Here is a 20,984-nt window from a genome sequence, read left to right as displayed (position 1 = left end):
GGTGGCAGCAGCGCTGCACCAACAGGGCCGGCTGCAGTACCCAATTAAGTTTCGCTAGGTTGCAGCAGCGCTCCACCAACCGGGTGGCTGCAGTACCCAAATATATTTCGCTAGGTGGCAGCAGCGCTCCACCAACCGGGCCGGCTGCAGTACCCATTTTTATTTCGCTAGATGGCAGCAGCGCTGCACCAACAGGGCCGGCTGCAGTACCCAGTTAAGTTTCGCTAGGTGGCAGCAGCGCTCCACCAACCGGGCGGCTGCAGTACCCATTTTTATTTCGCTAGATGGCAGCAGCGCTCCACCAACAGGGCCGGCTGCAGTACCCATTTATATTTCGCTAGATGGCAGCAGCGCTCCAACAATCGGGCAGCGCATGCGCAGAAACGACGTGACGCCAAAGGGGCGGGGCTTCCGGCCTCGTACGTATGGGCTACGCGTACGGCCCCGGAAGGTGGGTTCATTTCCGGCCCGCGCGGCGCGCTGGAGTGGCTGTGGAGGTGCGGAGCCTTCGCCGGGAACCTGGAAGAGTTTCGGGCCGGGACGTGCGGCGGCGCGCTGGGTGAGCGCTCGGGCTGAAGGGCGGCCGGGGGCCGGCGGGCAGCGGCCGAGTCGGGGGGATGTGGCGGCCCGGCGCTCGGCCGCGGCAGGGAGCGCCTGGTGCCGGCGGCGGGCGGGCTGAGGCAGGCGGGCGGCCCGGCCCGGGACCGGCGGGGCTGCCGCCGGTTCTCGTCTCCCCGGCAGGGACGGTGGTCAGCGGGCTCCTCACGGGGCTGCCCTTTTTTGGGTGTTTTTTTTTTTTTTTTTTTTGTCTCTCGGAGCCGCGCCGCTACCTCGGCGAGGAGCGGCGGCGGGGCGGCCCCGGTGCTCGCTCGTGGCGGCGGCGCCCGGGAGAGGGGTCGGCCCGCGCCGCCCCGCCGCCCACCCGCCGCCGCCTGCGGGCTGCCCGGGCAGCCGCCGCAGCCCTGCGCGGGGCTTTGTCTTTCCCCCAGCCGCTGGCCTGAGCCGTGGCAGCCGGCTGGGGCTGCCGGCCCCCGCGGGCCGCAGAGAGGCTGCCTCGGGGCCTGCGGTAACGCTGTCGCGGGGGGGGGGGGGGGGGTGGGGGGGGGTGGGGGGGGGGGGCGGGTGTGTGTGGCTCAGGAGCCTCTTCCCGCCCCTGCGAGCGGGCCAGAGCAAGAAAAGGCAGCCGGCAGCGGAATCCCCAGCCGTTGCCCCCGACTGCTGCTTTCTCCGCAAGCCTTTTAACCGCCGGGGAGGGCTGGGAGGCAGCGGCAGCTCAGGTGTCTGGCTGATCTTGTGTCGTGACAGTCAGCTCCGGGGCCGGAGCAGCCGAGGGGAAGAGGCCTTTTGATTTGCTTCCCAGTGAAACGGGGGTCTTTTGTTTTTCCTTTGTCCCTAGGTTCGTCTGGAATTGTACATTGACAAATCAAGGGGAGCGGAACCGAAGGTCAGTCGAGATGTTACTTTTCCACGTGTGCCTTGTGCTTGTGAGTCGGACTGCTGACTACGGAGGGATAACCTTTGTACTTGCCGAGGGCCCGCGAGGCTCCGTGTGCCCGCCGCTTCCGAGTGCTGCGCTGCGGCTCGGGCAATGGCCGGGGAGGAATTGTCGATCCCTCGTGGTTACGCAGCCGGGCCTGCTAGGCGCTTGAAGCAGCGCGTCCGGTCGGGCAGTATTATTTTTCTAGATTGTAAATGAGCCCGAGGTATAAACCCACTTACGTTTCTGTATGGCGGTGTACTTTGTCAGAGAGCTCAGATGTACTGATGGAGCTGGCACAGAGTTCCCTTGGGACTCCAGATTTGACCGTCTTGTTGAAAGGCTCCAGAGCCTGCTTTGAAAGTCGCTTGACAAAGCACAGCTTTGCCGTGATTTTTATACTGGAATTCCGACTGTAATGCCCATGCCACGTGTTAGCCTTTCTCCAGCAGCTATTAAAAGCAGAATGAGCGTTAAGAATCTGATTGCCTTTTAACTAAATTCAAAACAAAGCTGCGGGGTGAAGCGACTGGAAGCGTCCTGCCAGTCTGACGTGGGTATCGCTGCCGTGCGTGTTTTCTGCCTGTCTACTGATGGCCCCTGCCTCTTGTTGTGCCCCGGTAATTCCTCTGGGGAAGGCGTTGGGCTCTGACTGCAGCGCACCCCGACTCCCTCCTGACCCCTGCGAGACGTGATCGGTGTTTGCCTTCCTCCCCTTTCATAGGGCCTCGGCTGTTGCGTGCAGAGAAGCTGTCAGCCTTGTGAGAGAGCATGCAGCCGGCAAGCGCATCGTGGTGCTTCGGTACCGAGCTGAGGCCGCAGGCGTCCGTCTTTTGTTTGCGAAAAGGGATCGCGAGGAAAGGTGCTGACATTGGAGGGGGAAAGGTGGCGGGAGAACAGGTAGGAGGCAGCTCTTTCAACCGGTTTTAGGCTTAACTCCTGTGTTCCTGAGCAAGGTTCTGGGCTTCGAGGGGTTTGCTTTTGGCTTTTTGCCTTCAGCGCGTCCTCCGTCACCGCTGTCGGCGTGCGCTGAGCTGCTGCTTAGGGAACTGTGGCGATACAGACCGTGTGCGTGCCAACCGTCCTCCAGGCTATAGCTGTATTCTACCCTAAAAAAAGCTTTCCGTAATACTATGCTTCCGTTAGGACGCAATTTTCTCGAGTTCCCCCCACCTCAGGGTGATTTTCCCACACCCCTAACCCCAACCCCTAAGCCCACCTGCAACACCCCGTTTTCTCCTAGGCTTTTAGGAGTGGCCTGAGAGGTGCTTGCAGGGTATTCCATTTTGCCTTAGACAGCTTAGGAGACCAACCACATGCCTGGAGATCTGTATCTATCCTTAGGCTCCTAGTGGGATTCACACAAAACCAGTATGTGTGGGCACGTTCTCCTAGCAGCTCGGTGTCTTTTTGCTGTTGCAGAGGTGATTTCCAGGCGGAGCTGACCAGTGGGGTTCTCTGGCTGAGGGGAAGACCAGCAGTCAGCTGGTGGATGTGCTTCTGGAAGAAATAGCAACGGGAGCTCTAAGAGAGGGAAATGGCTTCCCTGCATGGGTATGTGGAAGCTTTCTTCACTGCTTGTTTCCACTGAGATTAATTGGTAATAAATACCCATTAGGAAGGTGGGAGAATTACTTTCGTGGCCGGTGTCTTCAAGATTCACCTTCTTCTTAGTGTAAACACTGAAAACTTTAAAGCCAGGGAAACTCAGGTGCACTAGAAAAGCTGAAACGGTGAGCATACTGAAGACATAGCTGAAGTAGCCACACTTTACAATGATGCCACGTGAACCACGGGACATGCAGGTATTTCTAGTGGGCTCGAGCCCCTGCTAATGCTGCGCTATACGGCCAAGCCAAAGTAACAGCTTCCTGCTGCTGAAAAGCCTCATCCTCCTCCCCTCTCCCTGCCCCGGTACTGGTGGCCGTGACCGGGAAGTGTCCAGCAGAGCAGTATTTGGGTTTTCCCGGGTTACTTCTCTGCTGACGAGATTAATGCAGACAAGCGCCAGAATGACTAAGTAGCAAGACTACATTGTAAGGAATGACTGCTTCTTGTGGCATGAGGAAGTTCATTCAACTCACAATGTCCCATTGCACCGTACCCCAGCACATGGGGGAAGCAGGCAATGATACAGGGACAAGGAAGCGTTGCAAGAATTCTTCACGTCATACTAAGCACGACTGTATCCAGAGGTTCTCTCTGGGATAGAGTAGCATTTCTTTGATCCTTCGACATCTTTTCCTCAGCCTTTCCAGAAGCTTGAGCCGGTTTCCCTGCCATTCCTGAAAGGTATTTCCAAGGAAGATCTTTCCTTTTCTGGTTTTGTTGGGCAGAACCTCTCAGAGAGTCCCATTTTTTTTCCACCCTGGAGCACTCGAGACAAGTTGCAAAGGTGCTGACAGATGTGTTTTGTAGTACTGCGAGACCCACACAAAAGACCTGTCCCTAATATAATCCCTAAATCCCTAAAACAAATGTAATCGTTAATTAAATCTCTAATCCCTAAAACTTAAGTAACGTCAGTTTAATTCTTTGCATAAGGATAAGTTGTCAATGAGGTCTTCAGTGCTGTACCTGCTTGCATCAACTAGTTCTTGGATTGGCTCTTTCCTTTTCAGGAGAATGGGATTAAATTAGGGATTAAATTAGTTTTATAAGACTAGCTAGGTTTATCAGACTAACAAAGCTGGAGTGCCCACCACAAGCTCTAACACCTGAAGGCCCTCTGCAGACAATGGCAGTGCAAGCTTGTGCCTTTTCTGTGATGGGAGTTTTTCCCATATTCTTTCTCTCTATTTCCACTTTTCACGTGGAAATTCCATTTCTCGGAGAGCCGCGTTATTTTCGTGCACGTTGAGAGGCAGCTCCTGTGCAGACCGGAAAACATGTTCGGTGCTAACACAGCTGTAATTTCTTTCAGGAGGAGGCGGGGAGCGCTGAAGCTTTCGTGGCCAAGCCCCGGAGCCAGGATGTCAGGGGGAAGCAGGAGTATCTGAGCCAGCTGAAGAACAAGCTGGGAGATCTACTGTAAGTATGGAGGGAAGGGGCTGATGGGGACAGTAGCTCAGGACCGCGCGTGCAGAGGGAACCCCGCAGTGGACGCAGTGTGCGTGGCCAGCGCAGGCCTCCCTGCGCTACAGGGCTGTGCCCGTTGCAGTGAATGCCGAGACCTGGCTGAGCCCGGCTCTGCGGAACACTGCGAGCAGCAGTCCCCGACCCAAAGAACTTTGGCGTGGCAGACAGCGAGCAGAGATCAGTTGTACCACTAATCCCCTTCGGTACAGTGCTCCTCTGTCGCGACGGAGGGAAGACACAGTCAATCAATATGAGTGATCAGCAGACTTCGTTTATTGTGCCTTACAGTCACCTTTTATGCCTTGTTATAATTAGCTCATACGTATTACAAAAGTTAAGCTCATTATTGGTGAGTTGCCTAAATATCAAGCCCACCCCTAGTTTCTCTTCTGTAGTTATCTGTTCCCACCTGCAACATTCTTTTCCCACCGAAATCTTCCTGTTATTGTGTAACAAGAACAGCCAAAGGCAGCGTATTTGTGCTTTACTTCAGATAAGCTGAGAGCGATGCGCATTTTTGTCCAGCCAGCTAGACTATGTTTATGTGAACTTTTCCAGCTAGCCAGTTATCCACACTCCTTAGCTCTCCAAAAATAGCGGTAAAATCCTGTACGTCTTCAGAGACTGGTTCTGAGGAGTGGGAAGAGCAAATAGGACTGACAACGGGTGCAAATCTGAGAAATAATTCCACCTCAAAACAAGAGGCAATTACTGCATTGAAAAAAAGTCTGGTGCCACACCGAGCACCGAGGAGAACGCCAGAGGTGGGCAGGTGCCTGTGAAGTGAAATCCTGTCCAACGTGGGCGCTGGATTAGCGAGAAGTACAGTTCTGTAATAAGGGATATCAATGCACAATAGAGTGAAATTAAGGTCTTCCCAGGTTATCATCAATCTAAGATTTCTTAACTTCCGGTCAGTTTGACGTTTAGCATTCACCAGTCTTTATTGCACATGTGTTTAACAACGGGATGCTAGTAGAGGCAGAGATGACTGTATCAAAAGACATCTCTGCTCTGCATTTCGGGCAACATGGATTCTCAGTGTGACACAAGTAAGTAAATGTTCTTTTCACATACCACAACGTAATGGTGACTGTGTTGTTTTGGAACAGAGAGGGGAAGGCAGATGATCTGAAGACTGCTTTCTGTGCGATTGATCCCGGTATCGACGATCAGACGCTAGATACCTACGTTGACCTGCCGGATCAAGAAGATGTGCCTGTGGAAACTGCACTCGAGAGGCTGCTTGCTGGATATGCGAGACGAGTAGGGCCCTCGCCCAGGGAGGGAAGCACGACAGGCTTTGGAGGGGAGGAAGGAGACTTCCAATAATAAGAACAAATGGACTGTTTGATCTACGGGTTTGGGTGCCAAGCCGAGAGTTGGAGTTACTGCGTTAAATACTTCTTCCCATGGCATATGGAGGTACAGCTCGTAAGAGCTGAGTGGGCGGGCTAGCTTGAGCTATCGGAAGCACTTTCATCTTAAGCAGCACAGCACTCCGAGACAATTTTACAGCCTCTGCAGAGTCATTTTAGCTCAGCAAGACCTGTGGTGGGAGGCTGCCTGATCCCCAGAGAGAGGCTTCACACCCCCGGGGCGCCGAGGCACTTCAGGGTGTCAGGCGCTCTGCTTGGTGACACAAGAGCTGTGCTCCACAGCCATTGCTGGAACCTGAGAAGCCACCGTCAGGCTCCAGGCTGCAGCGTGGCTGCTTTGGCCCTTGGCCCTTACGGTCCCTTGTCTCAAAGAAAGAGGGTTTCAAAGATTCCTTTGCAAAATAAGGTGCCGGTTGCAAGCAAAAGGTGAGGTCAGCCCACACGAAGTCTGCTATCGTGTCTGTCCCCGAGGAGACTTTTGTCTGGGTGTGGCTGCTGTTGTCCAGTATGAAATCACTCAACAGACGTTCAAGTGCTGCCCCACGAGTAGATTTAACCAAACTCTGAGCTGCAAAAGTCATCCAAGCATAGAAAAACTGAAATCAGTCCCTTGCTGCGAGGAAGGCACCACGGGCCCTTTGGTAACTTTACTCAGTCGTCCCTACTCATAGTGTCCGCTTTGCCCTGCACATAGCCCTCTCTAGGGAGGGGAGGGAGGATTCTGGAAACAAAAAAGACTGTAGGAAAACAGCTCTGCTGTGGTCATGCCTGAATTGCTGAGTAACTGGAGCAAACCTGAGAAGCAAAACCCTTTCTTTTTCTTGCGATGTAGGCATATGAAAAGTAGAAAGGGGTAAGCTGAAATCCAAAGACACCTTCCTGAGAAAGCACTAGTTTTGTAAACTTGCCAAAACTGATTGCATTTGTAAAGCAGGAAGGCACCGGAGCTGGTGTGACACAGCATGTACCACCCAGAGGTACGAGGCCCTGGGGCTTTCTGCCTTAATACTCGAACCTGGTGCCAGGCACTTCCAACACAAGTCACAAAATAGCAGGAAAGGACCTCCACCAACCGGGCGGCTGCAGTACCCAATTATGTTTCGCTAGATGGCAGCAGCGCTCCACCAACAGGGCCGGCTGCAGTACCCAATTATATTTCGCTAGGTGGCAGCAGCGCTCCACCCAAAAGTCCGGCTGCAGTACCCAAATATATTTCGCTAGATGGCAGCAGCGCTCCACCAACAGGGCCGGCTGCAGTACCCATTTATATTTCGCTAGGTGGCAGCAGCGATCCACCAACAGTGCCAGTTGCAGTACCCAAATATATTTCGCTAGATGGCAGCAGCGATCCACCAACCGGGCCGGCTGCAGTACCCAAATATCTTTCGCTAGGTGGCAGCAGCGATCCACCAACAGGGCCGGCTGCAGTACCCAAATATATTTCGCTAGATGGCAGCAGCGCTGCACCCACAGGGCCGGCTGCAGTACCCAAATATATTTCGCTAGATGGCAGCAGCGATCCACCAACAGGGCCGGCTGCAGTACCCAATTATGTTTCGCTAGATGGCAGCAGCGCTCCACCAACAGGGCCGGCTGCAGTACCCAATTATATTTCGCTAGGTGGCAGCAGCGCTCCACCCAAAAGTCCGGCTGCAGTACCCAAATATATTTCGCTAGATGGCAGCAGCGCTCCACCAACAGGGCCGGCTGCAGTACCCATTTTTATTTCGCTAGGTGGCAGCAGCGATCCACCAACAGTGCCAGTTGCAGTACCCAAATATATTTCGCTAGATGGCAGCAGCGATCCACCAACCGGGCCGGCTGCAGTACCCATTTTTATTTCGCTAGGTGGCAGCAGCGATCCACCAACAGGGCCGGCTGCAGTACCCAAATATATTTCGCTAGATGGCAGCAGCGCTGCACCCACAGGGCCGGCTGCAGTACCCAAATATATTTCGCTAGATGGCAGCAGCGATCCACCAACAGGGCCGGCTGCAGTACCCATTTATATTTCGCTAGGTGGCAGCAGCGCTGCACCCACAGGGCCGGCTGCAGTACCCAAATATGTTTCGCTAGATGGCAGCAGCGATCCATCAACCGGGTGGCTGCAGTACCCAAATATATTTCGCTAGGTGGCAGCAGCGCTCCACCAACAGGGCCGGCTGCAGTACCCTTTAAAATTTCGCTAGGTGGCAGCAGCGCTGCACCCACAGGGCCGGCTGCAGTACCCAAATATGTTTCGCTAGATGGCAGCAGCGATCCACCAACAGGGCCGTTTGCAGTACCCATTATATTTCGCTAGGTGGCAGCAGCGATCCACCAACAGTGCCAGTTGCAGTACCCAAATATATTTCGCTAGATGGCAGCAGCGCTCCACCAACAGGGCCGGCTGCAGTACCCATTTATATTTCGCTAGATGGCAGCAGCGATCCACCAACAGGGCCGGCTGCAGTACCCAAATATATTTCGCTAGATGGCAGCAGCGCTGCACCCACAGGGCCGGCTGCAGTACCCAAATATATTTCGCTAGATGGCAGCAGCGATCCACCAACAGGGCCGGCTGCAGTACCCATTTATATTTCGCTAGGTGGCAGAAGCGCTCCACCCACAGGGCCGGCTGCAGTACCCAAATATATTTCCCTAGATGGCAGCAGAGATTCACCAACAGGGCCGGCTGCAGTACCCAATTTTTCTCGCCAGGCGGCAGCACCGCGCCCCCGGGCGGAGTAAGGGCAGCGCATGCGCAGACGCGGCTTGACGCCGAAGGGGGCGTGGCTTCCGGGCACGTCGCGGGCCGATGACGCAATCCGGCTTCGGCGCATGCGCAGAAAGGGTTTCTGGCAAAGTAAGGGCAGCGCATGCGCAGACGCGGCTTGACGCCAAAGGGGGCGGGGCTTCCGGCCTCGTCGCAGCCCGATGACGCAACACGCCTCGACGCATGCGCAGAAGGGCTTTCTGGCAAACTAAGGGCAGCGCATGCGCAGACGCGGCTTGACGCCGAAGGGGGCGGGGCTTCCGGCCTCGGGCGTACGGGCAGATGACGCAATCCCGCTTTGGCGCATGCGCAGAAGCCTTTCTGGCCGACCGAGGGCGGCGCATGCGCAGAAGCGGCTTTGACCCCTAGGGGCGGGGCTTCCGGCTTCGTGCGTAGGGGCAGATGACGCATCCGGCCCGGGAAAGGCGGGTTCACTTCCGGCCCGCGCGGCGCGCGGGAGCGGCCGTGGAGGTGCGGAGCCTTCGCCGGGAGCCCGGAAGACTTTCGGGCCGGGACGTGCGGCGGCGCGCTCGGGCTGAAGGGCGGCCGGGGGCCGGCGGGCAGCGGCCCGGTCGGGGGGGATGTGGCGGCCCGGCGCTCGGCCGCGGCAGGGAGCGCCTGGTGCTGGCGGCGGGCGGGCTGAGGCAGGCGGGCGGCCCGGCCCGGGACCGGCGGGGCTGCCGCCGGTTCTCGTCTCCCCGGCAGGGACGGTGGTCAGCGGGCTCCTCACGGGGCTGCCCTTTTCTGGGTGGGTGGTTTTTTGGTTTGTTTGTTTTTTTGTTTTTTTTTTTTCTCTCGGAGCCACGCCGCTACCTCGGCGAGGAGCGGCGGCGGGGCGGCCCCGGTGCTCGCTTGTGGCGGCGGCGCCCGGGAGAGGGGTCGGCCCGCGCCGCCCCGCCGCCCACCCGCCGCCGCCTCCGGGCTGCCGGGGCAGCCGCCGCAGCCCTGCGCGGGGCTTTGTCTTTCCCCCAGCCGCTGGCCTGAGCCGTGGCAGGCGGCTGGGGCTGCCGGCCCCCGCCGGCCGCAGAGAGGCTGCCTCGGGGCCTGCGGTAACGCTGTCGCGGGGGCGGGGTGGGGGGTGGCTCAGGAGCCTCTTCCCGCCCCTGCGAGCGGGCCAGAGCAAGAAAAGGCAGCCGGCAGCGGAATCCCCACCCGTCGCCCCCGACTGCTGCTTTCTCCGCAAGCCTTTTAACTGCCGGGGAGGGCTGGGAGGCAGCAGCAGCTCAGGTGTCTGGCTGATCTTGTGTCGTGACAGTCAGCTCCGGGGCCGGAGCAGCCGAGGGGAAGAGGCCTTTTGGTTTGCTTCCCCGCGAAACCGGGGCCTTTTGTTTTCCCTTTGTCCCTAGGTTCGTCCGGAAGCGTCCGTCGACAAGTCAAGGGGAGCGGAACCGAAGGTCGGTCGAGATGTTACTTCGCCACGCGTGCCTCGCCTCGTGCTTGCGAGTCGGACTGCTGACTACGGAGGGATCACTTTTGTAGCCGCCGAGGGCCCGCGAGGCTCCGTGTGCCCGCCGCTTCCGAGTGCTGCGCTGTGGCTCGGGCAACGGCCGGGGAGGAATTGTCGGTCCCTCGTGGTAACGCAGGCGGGCCTGCTAGGCGCTTAAAGCAGCGCGTCCGGCCGGGCAGTATTATTTTTCTAGATTGTAAATGAGCCCGAGGTATAAACCCACTTATGTTTCTGTATGGCGGTGTACTTGTCAGAGCGCTCAGTCGCACTGGCAGAGCTGGCACAGAGTTCCCTTGGGACTCCAGATTTGACTGTCTCATTGAAAGGCTCCAGAGCCTGCTTTGGAAGTCACTTGACAAGGCACAGCTTTGCCGTGAATTTTGTACTTGAATTCTGACTGTAATACCAATGCCACGTGTTAGCCTTTCTCCAGAAGTTATAAAAGCAGAATGAGCGTTAAGAATCTGATTACCTTTTAACTAAATTCAAAACAAAGTTGCAGGATGAAGTGACTGGAAGTCCTGCAAGTCTGACTGGGTATTGCTGCCGTGCATGTTATCCGCCTGTCTACTGATCGTTCCTGCCTCTTGTTCTGCTGTGGTAGTTCCTCTGGGTAATGCGTTGGGCTCTGAATGTAGTGCATCTTGACTTCCTCCTGATCCCCTGTGATGTTATCGGTGTTTGCCTTCCTCATGTTTCACAGGGCGTGGGAAGGCTGAAGAGGCTGGAAGCCTCGGCTGTTGTGTGCGAAGAAGCTATGAGCCTTCTAAGAGAGCATGTAGCCAGCAAGCGCATCGTGGTGCTTCGGCACCAAGCCGATATGACAGACCTCAATGTTTTTTGTGAAAAGGGATCACAAGGAAATGTGCTGATGTTGAAGGGGGAAAGGTGGTAGGGGAAGAGGTAGGAGGCAGTTTTCAACCAATTTTAGGCTTAACTCCTGTGCTCCTGAGAATGGTTCTGGGCTTTGAGGGGTTTGCTTTTGGCTTTTTGCCTTAAGCGCGTCTACCTTTCAGGGTAACGCTTTCTTGGAAGTTGGAAACTGTCCTTCTTGAACACCAAACCAAACCCCGTACCTGGGAGGGCCGTTTAGCGTGCTGCACCGTGTGTTTTATTCCCTGTCGGTCACTTGACACTAGCTGTACGTGCTCTCCCGGTTTGGCACGTTCTTACCCTGCTGGCTGAAAGATTCTGTCTTTTCACTTCCTCGGCTTGCCACAGGCCATAACAAATGTGTGTTCATAGACCGCTTTCCTTGCTCGCTGCTTTCAGATTTGAGCATCGATGCCATGGACGGAGCAGGAGAGCCTCAGCAGGACGTCGAGCACAAGCCGTTTAAACAGCGCTTGGATAAAGCTGCCAATCGTGTGACTCCAGAAGCAGAGAGACACGGTAGGATGCTATTCTGTCATTCTTGGATGGATGCTCTCATAGTCTTTCCATTACCGTATGCCTGCTATGAGATTCATGGGAACAAGGGACGGCTGAATTCACAGCGTTTTAAACACCACAAACTATTGAAAAGTTTATAGGACACAAGTCTATTACACTGGTAGATCAGACAAGCTCCTCTGTGTGTGTGTATATACGTTATACTCTGTACTTTTGCGAGGCAAGTCTTTGCCTGGTCCCTCTGAAATTGGGACAAGGACTCATTGGTGCATTTCAGGAGCAGAGCTGCTGAGTGAATAGGCTTTTCCTACTAGAAATCAAGCAGCTGCTCTGGCAAAACTTGACTTTGGTTGCATCTTTAAATCCTAGGAGGCTGAGAAACGGGACGAGCTCATTAGAGGAAAGAGCCTCTCTCCAGGGAAGGCTCCGCTGACTTGACCCTTAAGCCTAAACTTGTGTCTTACTATGTTTGCTTTGTGTGTGTTAATGCATACCTGATTAATAGATTTCAGTTGATTTATCAGTTACAAGTTGGAGTAAGTGGTCCTTGGCTACCTAAACCTCTCCTCTGTATTTTTTGACATGTTATGGCTTACTGTTCTACTTCAATACAAACCGGGAACGATTCTGGTAGTGTTGCAGTCTAACGGTAATACTGCAAGACTTTGTCTTTCTAAAACGTGAGGTCTTTGTTATCTGTTCTGGGAGACAGTGTAGTTTTGTGTATTGGCATGAACTAAACTTGCTGATTTGTTGTAACTCAGATTTAGCTTTTCTGTTCTTAAAGCTGAAAGGCTAAACTAAGCCAAGAACTGAACAGTGGGTAGGTACGAGACCTTCTCCTGGTGTCACAGAAGTGAGGTGATAGCATTCTTACTGTTGTGTCACTTAGCAGCCTTTCTGTATTCAGAGGCTGTGGCGTGACAAATGTAATGTCTGGGGTCAAACCCTGCTTTTTTGTACCCAATTCTCTGTTTCCACTTATGGGCCTCCTGCCTTACTTGTGTTGCCAGCCTCCACTGGGATTACTAGGTCTGAACTGGTTGTTCTCGCTCATTATATTATCAATGGAGAGGAAGAGAAACTTGCAGGGAGCAAACAGTCTCATCCAGGAGAGGCATTTTGAAAGCGATCAAATTGCATTGCATGCAACGAGCAATTTCTTCTGCTGTCTGGAAAAAGGATATGGCTAGTTTGAATATCCACCACGTGTGTGGCAAGTTAGATTGGAAGTGTCCACCCACCTTTGTGAAACTCTATGATTATCAGTTTCTGTTAGTAACACTTGATGTTCAGTCAGTTATTTAAACGGCAACTATAGCAGTATTGTCTGATAAAGGAAAAATCCACGCAGACGTTGTTACCGCTGGGCTTGCTTTAGTCATGACTCAGAGCTGGGCCACCACCCCAGTGGGTGACAGAGAACCAAGGGATACAGCGTAGGTTATATACGCTTATCAGATCATTAGTCTATGTCTGAAGTTTTTAGGAGTTTCTTTTGGTCCTGTCAGTTCTGTGAATCCATCACCTGACTCTGTCCCAGTTGATTCACCTGCTCGGTTCCAGTCTCTGCCTCGGTTCCAAGCTCCTCCTTGGATCATGATCTTCTTTCTGCCTGCTTTAACTCACACGCTCCTTCAAGCGCGCTTAGTCTTTGAAAGAGCAGTTCCTATTCACATGCACCAATTTTTCCAAAACCGCCTGTGTTTCTGAAAGCACCTGTGTCCACAGATTGATCATCTGCTGCTTCTCTGTTCTCCCACCGATTAACTGGAGTGGGTTTTTAAACCAGCCTTGGATTAGGGCTATGCTAGGGACGGGGCCTGGTTCTGCCACTTAGCTGCTTCGGCACTTTAAATTTCTTAGTTAAAAATACATTTTATCTAACATTAACCTTAAATTTAGTAAAGCATACCTAAATATTATGGAGTAGTACGTGGAGGCTTTTCCTGATCATAGTTACATTAAAATAGTTAATAGCTTAATGATTTCTATGGTAGGTTGCATTCTGTGCTGGGATGTCATCTCATTAATTTCCACTGGATGGCGATAGAGGATTGAATTTTTTTTATTTTTATTTTTATTTTTATTTACTGTTTCGTTTCCTTTTAACATGGACCGAGTTTTCCAGCATCATGTGTCATATCTGCATGCAAGTCGAGGACCATGTTAACAGCACGAAACTTTGCATGTGGGGTTTTATGTACTGCAGTTTCTTTATAGTATCCAAGCTGTGTGCAGTACCTCTGGGTGCTCTCTGAGACAACTCAACAGGCAGCTACCGATTACATTCAGAAAGCTGTTACTAGTTGCTGGATCTTGAAAGACTCCGTGTGTTGTACAGGTGTTCTTCAAATGGCAGGAATCATGGCTTTGACAAAGCGTAGGAATTACTAAGCTGCATTCTTCCTGACGCTATCTTTTAGTGTAATTACAGGATCAAAACCCATACTGGTTGAATTCTTAATTGTACTCTCAACTTGTTTGAATGTTGTAAGCTGTAGAAAGTAAGTCTCATAGAGTGGTTTAAGAATGGGTATATTTTTCTAAAATTTTTTATTTGCTTGATCATAACTACCATAAAGTGAGGTTAACGATTGATTTTCATGCCTATTTCATACTTCCTAATTAAAATCTCTTTTTTTCTGTGGCTAATACAGATGTCTTACATACTCACTTCTGTCCACCTGTTATACCTCCCAATCTCAACAAAGAAGGTCCCGATAACATTTTGTCCCCTCAGCAGTGTCTGACTTATCACCTGCCCCGGCCTTAGTTATCCAAGAAGCCGCCTTTTCGAGGCTTGTAAGAGGGTAGTGCGGTGGTGCCTAGACAGTGAGCCTTGTAGGGCTTTTGTAATACAGCAGACTTGGTCCTGTCCTTCAGGATTTGTGAGTGAAACAGCCTGGTTTTAAGGGACCTCTTCCAATAAGAACCCATGTTTCTGAAAATTTTAGACATGCAGTTCCTTGGCTCACTTATTCCGAACTCCAAAGTTTACAAACCTTTCACATTTGTTTTGGGTTTTGGGAAAACAAAGGTCCTGTTTGAGTTTTCTGGAGGCATGTCTTGCCCTTTGGCAGGTTTCAGCTGTCACCAACTCTCATCTCCTCTGTTACGAGTCCCTCTGCAGCCTTCTGCATTTAAGAACATAAAACTCGATGAGTTTGTGCCCCAGCTGTACTGTGGCTGCGCATTCAACACACAAGTGGCACAGACACTTGCAGAATTGTAAAATCATGACAAAGATAGAAATTCCTTGGAGATTTCTAGTAAGCCAGTGGTTAATGTGTGTGCATTGTCAGCGTCGTTGTACTGGAGAGCTGAGTGTCAGTTTTCCACTTGGGAGATTCCCACTGTGATCTAGTTTCACAGCAATATATAACTGTGTTCCCTACATACCTTGGGACAGGATTATGCGCTATGTGCTGCTGTCTGCTATTTAAAATGTTGTTTGTGTAACAGGTCCTGTATCGGTCGCAATTTGCTGTTTGGGTCTGCTTTAGACAAAATTTTAACAAAGCCTTTGTGCAAGTAACATCTGATTGGCGCTCCGGCAAGGCTTATAGGTGGCTGGTTCTTTCTATGGAGGGTGTTCTTCAGTTGGCAAATGCTACTCTGCTTGTTGATCTTATTTTGCAGCTCAGCAGGCCCTGTGCATTCTTTCAGGTGAGCTTTGGGTGCAGGATGCACAGATTCTGATACAAAATCATTTCCTTCATGTGTAGAACAGTTTCTGTGCGTAGAGCAGAAGTACAAGATAGTGTTTCTAGACGTGCCTCGTCACTTTGAATCCTCTTTTGTCTTAGAACTGGGGAAAGAAGAAGAAAAGGTGTTTGATCCAAATGCTTTGGATGCCAATCACTGTGAAAGCTGTTACGGGGCAGAGTCAGAGGACATTCGGTAACCTTTACATCTTCTTAGTGCTTGAATCGATACAGTTAATGTGGCATACGTGTTGGAGGTTTTTTTCCAAAATGTCTGCGAAGGTCCGTACAGTGAAATCCTCCTGGGCACCTGTTCAGAGAATGGTGAGAGCTGTTGTGTTTTAGTACGCCTGTGCTGCACTCATGATTGTTAAGAGCGTGCACAGTTAGGTTGTCTGTTTTGTCTGCGTGCCTGTTTAAGGGCAGTAGCACAAAGATTGTATCTTAGCAAACAGAACCTTTTCTGGGATTACTTGGTGTCCAGAGGGGAGCTGTGTAAATTATTTCACTGTTCTGTGAGCTGTCTTGGAATAAAACCCAGTTATGGCTTTGCCTTCTCACTTCTGCTGCAGGCTTTGCATTCTTATGGGAGCAAAGACCAGACACCTATCACTCAGACAAATTATGGGTGTCATTGGGTGTTTCTCATTCCTTCTACCTGCAAATTTGTGTAAGAATGGATTCGTGATAGTCCACAGGTTCTGGACTATCCTTTGCTATTGTTGCGTCTGTAGTAACTTAGTTTGTCACATCTGTCAAGTTGCATCCTTCCCCAGAGATGTTTCCATCTTGAGGGATTCATGATTCCAGCCTTCAACTTTTTGTTTTGTCCAGCACAACATGGAACAGAGACAGACAATTGTTTTTTTTGGTGAGCGCGATAGAGACTCTGCTGAGTCCGGAGGTAGAAGAGCAAGGAAGAAAGTTTGCCATTAACCTTGCCTCCAATGTTGGCAATCTTTCCCTAAAAACGGAGGAAGGGAGGAATAGAAACAGGTAGATGCTTTGTTCACATGGGGAAGTCCCAAGCTACTCAGAACTGTGGGAGACTTCCCACAGAAACAAATGTCATTTCTGCAGCAAATTTATTTGCCAAGAATGGACTTAGCTGTCTGAATGGACAACTAAAGCCCTCTTCAGAATTAAGCGCTGCATTAAAACAGCTTGCATCCTCGTGCCAAAATCTCAAAAAGTACGTCAGGAAGCTCAAGCTCCTTCAGGAGCGTTAGACCACCTTTCAGTGTCCAGTTCCTGAAGTTTGCTGCTTTGAAATAAAATCCACGGGGGATTTGAGTCCTGAGCTGGAGTGTCTCTTTATCCCTGTAAAGATGATAAGATGATGTTTGTGCTCTTGCAGGTGCTGCAATACTTGTGACGATGTCAGAGAAGCATACAGGTGACGAGGCTGGGCCTTCGAGAACCCGGATAGCATAGAGCAGTGCAGGAGGGAAGGATTTAGCCAGAAAATGGAAGAGCAGAAGAACGAGGGCTGCCGAGTGTACGGTTTCCTGGAGGTCAACAAGGTGAGAGATGGGTTTTGCCGTGAGCCTGTTGCATGGTGTTGATGAGCATCAGAAGGCACAGTTGGGGAATTCTGCTCTTTTTTCCAATTTTAAGTGTTCACAGGACTGTAATAACCCCTGAGCTCAGCAAGGTACTTGTGCCTGTAGAGGGGTTCAGTAGGAGGGTCACGAAAAGGGTGGGAAGGGGCTAATTCTCTGTTTCATGAGGTGGGTTGGCTAGAGAAGCTTAGCTTTTTCTACCATCTAGCTAGTGAGTCTTTTTACTGAGGTTTCTGGAGGAGGAGAGGCAGCTTCTTTGAGGTGAGGTTGTCCCACCTGCCCTTCTAGTCTCAAAACAGAGACCATCGGTGGGTGCTGGAGATAACAGTAAGCAACAACTTGTCAGCAGAGGTGCTGGAGAGAGTGAAATGTTCCCTTCTTTAGAAAACCAGTGGAAGCAAGACTATTGGAGTTGTCAAGGTCGAAGATGTTTAAAGAGATGTTTTTTGCAACTGGTGTATGAAAATGTAGTACAAGATACACCAGATGACTATGTAACTACCCTGTCATTTGTCAGGTTACTGAGCTCAAAACACTGGGATGTGCAGGTTACGTACCCAAGTACATTCTAGCAGTCAGGCCCAGCGTAATTTTTTTTTTACTACTTTATTTCAAAATCTGGAGGTTTTTTTACATCTTTGTGTACTATTCCTGGAGACAACATTCTTTATTTCTGAAAAACAAAACCAAAACCAAACACACCCCACCGTTTCGCTCATGAAGCCAGACATCGTGTTTTGAGCATCATCGTGGGTGCTGAACCATTACAGGACCCTTTGCCACAAAGTGTGGTGAGCAGGAAAGATTCAAAGGGGAGTGCTGTGGGTAGCAAGGGTCCAAGGGTGGGTGTCACTAGGGAAATTTCTGGGGGCCCTTGTTAGGCTCTTGGACTTTTGCACATCTCCATTCTCATTGCGTCCACAGTTAACATATGCGATAGGTTTGCATGGACATTCAAAGGTGTAATGTAGCATGTGAGCTTGATGCATTGAAATCTTCCAGGGGAGGATGTGTATGATTGCTAGCGAGTGTCATGGAGGACTGGCATCTAATATCCATATCCTTTTCATGGTCAAGGTTAAAATTTTAATAACCTTTGTCTTTTGGGGGATTTTGGAGTGTGGGGGTTTTTTTGGTGGTAGGTAGGTTTAGTGCTTTATTTTAGAACACGGCTTGTTTTCATGGATGCATACATAGGACCACTCTTGTTTATTGTATTAAGGGTTTTCTTACCCTGCCTGCTCACCCTCCCAGTTACTTTCTCCACTCCGTTTCTGTGATACCTTGTGATACCTTTTGATATTTCCTACAGCAGCAGTTAGTTCCCTCCCAGTAGACTTGATTCCTCCTTCTTCCCATTTTTATGTCCGCTAAAATACTCTGCATAAAACAGTTACTGTCAACATCGGTATGTGATTATGGCTTTCCACATGACTGCCTGTGAGGAAGAGGGGAAATTCATATCTCTTTTAGGACAATATTTGCTGGTATTGTCACCCATGACAATGAGTTGCTTATTGTCTATCTTTATCCAAACAAAAATTTGAAAATCCAACTGTCGGTATGACTGCTTTGTTTATATAGATTCAGGCCTTTTAATGAAAGATTACTGTCTCCTGCAGGTAGCTGAAAATTTCCACTTTGCACCGGCAAAAAATTTCCAACAGTCTCATGTACATGGTAAAGTATTTTCTTTTCCTGCTTATTGTGACCTTTAGCTTCCGAGTGTTTCTGACCATTTCCTTTGAACATCTTTGCATTGCTCTCTGTGGTAACAGCAGCACTGCTTCAGGGAGCGAGGACACTGGTGAAATTTTGTTAGAGAGGTTTAGAACTATCCGGAACGAATAGAAAAGTGTTTTCTGAAGGTGCTGCCACATGGGTGTGGGAGAACATGGAGGAGAATGTGTCTGGGCAGTCTCTCAGCCTCACTTGTTCTACAAAACTTTGCTGCCCTGCTGTAAAACAACCTCAGGTACGGTGTTCAGTCCAGGATCTGAATATCGGTATCTCTGGAAGGGCTATTTTGGAGAAAAGCTCTTGAGAATTTCAAGGCAATTCAGAACTGTCAGAGTAAAATTTCAGTTGTGAAGGATTTTGACTTCCTCAAGTATATATAAACACACAGTGGCCAGAATGACAGTGGTAGTTTGCAGAATCACGGAATGGTTTGTGTCAGAAGGTGTGGATAACTGGCTAGCTGAAAAGGGTCACATAGACATAGTCCAGCTGGCTGGACAAAAATGTACATCGCTCTCAGCTTATCTGAAGTAATGCAAAATACACTGTCTTTGGCTGTCCTTGTTACACAATAACAGGAAGATTTTGGTGGGAAAAGAATGTTGCAGGTGGGAACAGATAACTACAGAAGAGAAACTAGGGGCGGGCTTGGTATTTAGGCAACTAACCAATAATGAGCTTAACTTTTGTAATATGTATGAGCTAATTATAAGAAGGCATAAAAGGTGACTGTAAGAGACAATAAACGAAGTCTGCTGATCACTCATATTGAGTGACTGTGTCTTCCCTCCGTCGCGACAAGAAGGGACCTTTAAAGGCCCCCTAGTCCAGCCCCCCTGCAGGAAGCAGGGGCATCTTCAACTAGATCAGGCTGCTTACAGCCCTGTCCAACCTGACCTTGAATGTTCCCTGGCACGGGGCATCTGCCATGTCTATGGGCAACTTCTATGAGTGTTTCACCACCCTCATCACAAAAAATTTCTTCTATCTAGTCTGAATCTACCCTCTTTCAGTTTAAAACCACTAAGCCTTGTCCTATTGCTGCAGGCCCCACTGAAACATTTGTCCCCAACTTTCTTATAAGCCCCCTTTAAGTACTGAAAGGCCACAATAAGGTCTCCCCAGAGCCTCTTCTCCGGGCTGCACAACCCCAATTCTCTCAGCCTGTCTTAGGAAAGGTGTTCCAGCCCTCTCATCATTTCTGTGGCTCTCTTCTGGACCTGCTTTGCCAAGGACTCCGGAGCCAGATGCAGTACTCCAGGTGGGTCTCACGAGATCAGAGGGACAGAATCACTTCCCTCAACATGCTGGTCATGCTTCCGTTGGATGCAGCCCAGGATATGGTCAGCTTTCTGTCCTACGAGCACAGGTTGCTGGCTCGTGTCCGTTTTTTGACCCACCGGTACCCCCAAGTCCCTCTCTGCAGGCCCGCTGTTACTCCCTTCATGGCGGATGCACAGTAGCGTTACTGGCAACCTAAGGGCAGCGCATGCACAGAACTGGCCTGACGCCTTTGCGTAGGGGGCTCGAGCCCTGCATGCGCAGAAGGAGCCTGGCGCAGAGGTGTGCAGCTTTGAGGCCTGCAAGGGCGGAACTGTGTCCTTGCCGAGTGAGAGGGAATTGAAACCGTAGAGGGGCGCAGCCACTCCACACCCCCGCGGTCTCCAGGTTGGGGGGCTTCTCGCTAGGGGTGGGGCTGTTGCAGCAGCGAGCACCCGCAGGCTGCGTTTGTCCCGGGGCTGCAGCAGCGCTGCAGTTCGGTACTCCCGTGCCAAGCGCGCTGTGGCAACGTGCTCGGGGGACAGCAGCGGTGGCTCCTTACCGGGAGGCAGCAGCGGGCGCCGCAGCACCACCCTGCAGGCAGCGCAGGACCGCGGTGTTGCTAACTACGGCCGGCAGCGCCGAGTGGGGAGGCGCCAGCGGCGCCAGGGCTGCAGCACCGATAGTTGACCGCCGGGTGGCAGCAGCGCTCCACCAACCCTGTGCTGAGCACCGGCCGGGATCTCGGCCTAGTTCGCACCAGCCGGCCACAGGAACTGCTTGCTGCGGCTGCAGGGTTCAGGTTCACTTCGTTCTGCCCTTTGCCCACTCTCAGCCCAGCCACTATTACCCGTTGCCTCCGTACCAAAAAGCACCCGCGTGGCTCGAGCGTTAAATAATTTGCATATGACAGCTTTAACAGTTGGGTGGTTCTTTCTGTCCCTGCCCCCACCCCATTTACCAGGGAGAGCCAGCAGCATGGGGAACCCAGGGCACAAGGTGCGGGGGGGGGGGGGGGGGGGGGGGGGCGGGCGGTGGATGGTGGGGTCCTACGGATAAGCCCCAGAAATTGCTGTTGTTAAAGGAGAAATTTACACAGATGCGGGTACCACTGGGCTTGCTTCTTTAGTCACAACTCAGAGCTGGGCCACCACCCCAGTGAATGGCAGAGACCCAAGGGATACAGC

At 51.5% G+C, this 20,984-nt stretch overlaps 1 protein-coding gene and 1 long non-coding RNA gene across 2 annotated transcripts; both read left to right on the top strand.

Moving 5' to 3' along the window:
- The first annotated feature begins 373 nt into the window (after positions 1–373).
- Positions 374–20,438, top strand: LOC130153010 (endoplasmic reticulum-Golgi intermediate compartment protein 3-like). Its single transcript, XM_056347402.1, is given in 8 exon segments — positions 374–559; positions 1,397–1,484; positions 11,409–11,528; positions 15,338–15,431; positions 16,593–16,758; positions 18,420–18,477; positions 18,666–18,979; positions 19,343–20,438. Coding segments are annotated over 7 exon segments (888 nt in total). The 3' UTR covers positions 18,842–18,979; positions 19,343–20,438.
- LOC130152149 (uncharacterized) lies at positions 2,415–5,916 on the top strand. The gene is made up of 3 exons (XR_008822896.1): positions 2,415–3,031; positions 4,401–4,507; positions 5,668–5,916. It is a non-coding gene; the product is annotated as an uncharacterized LOC130152149 (long non-coding RNA).
- Positions 20,439–20,984: the final 546 nt, after the last annotated feature.

Source organism: Falco biarmicus, chromosome 7 (assembly GCF_023638135.1).
Source record: "Falco biarmicus isolate bFalBia1 chromosome 7, bFalBia1.pri, whole genome shotgun sequence".
Classification (NCBI taxonomy): Eukaryota; Metazoa; Chordata; class Aves; order Falconiformes; family Falconidae; genus Falco; species Falco biarmicus.
This window is presented reverse-complemented; position numbering and strand designations above follow the sequence as displayed.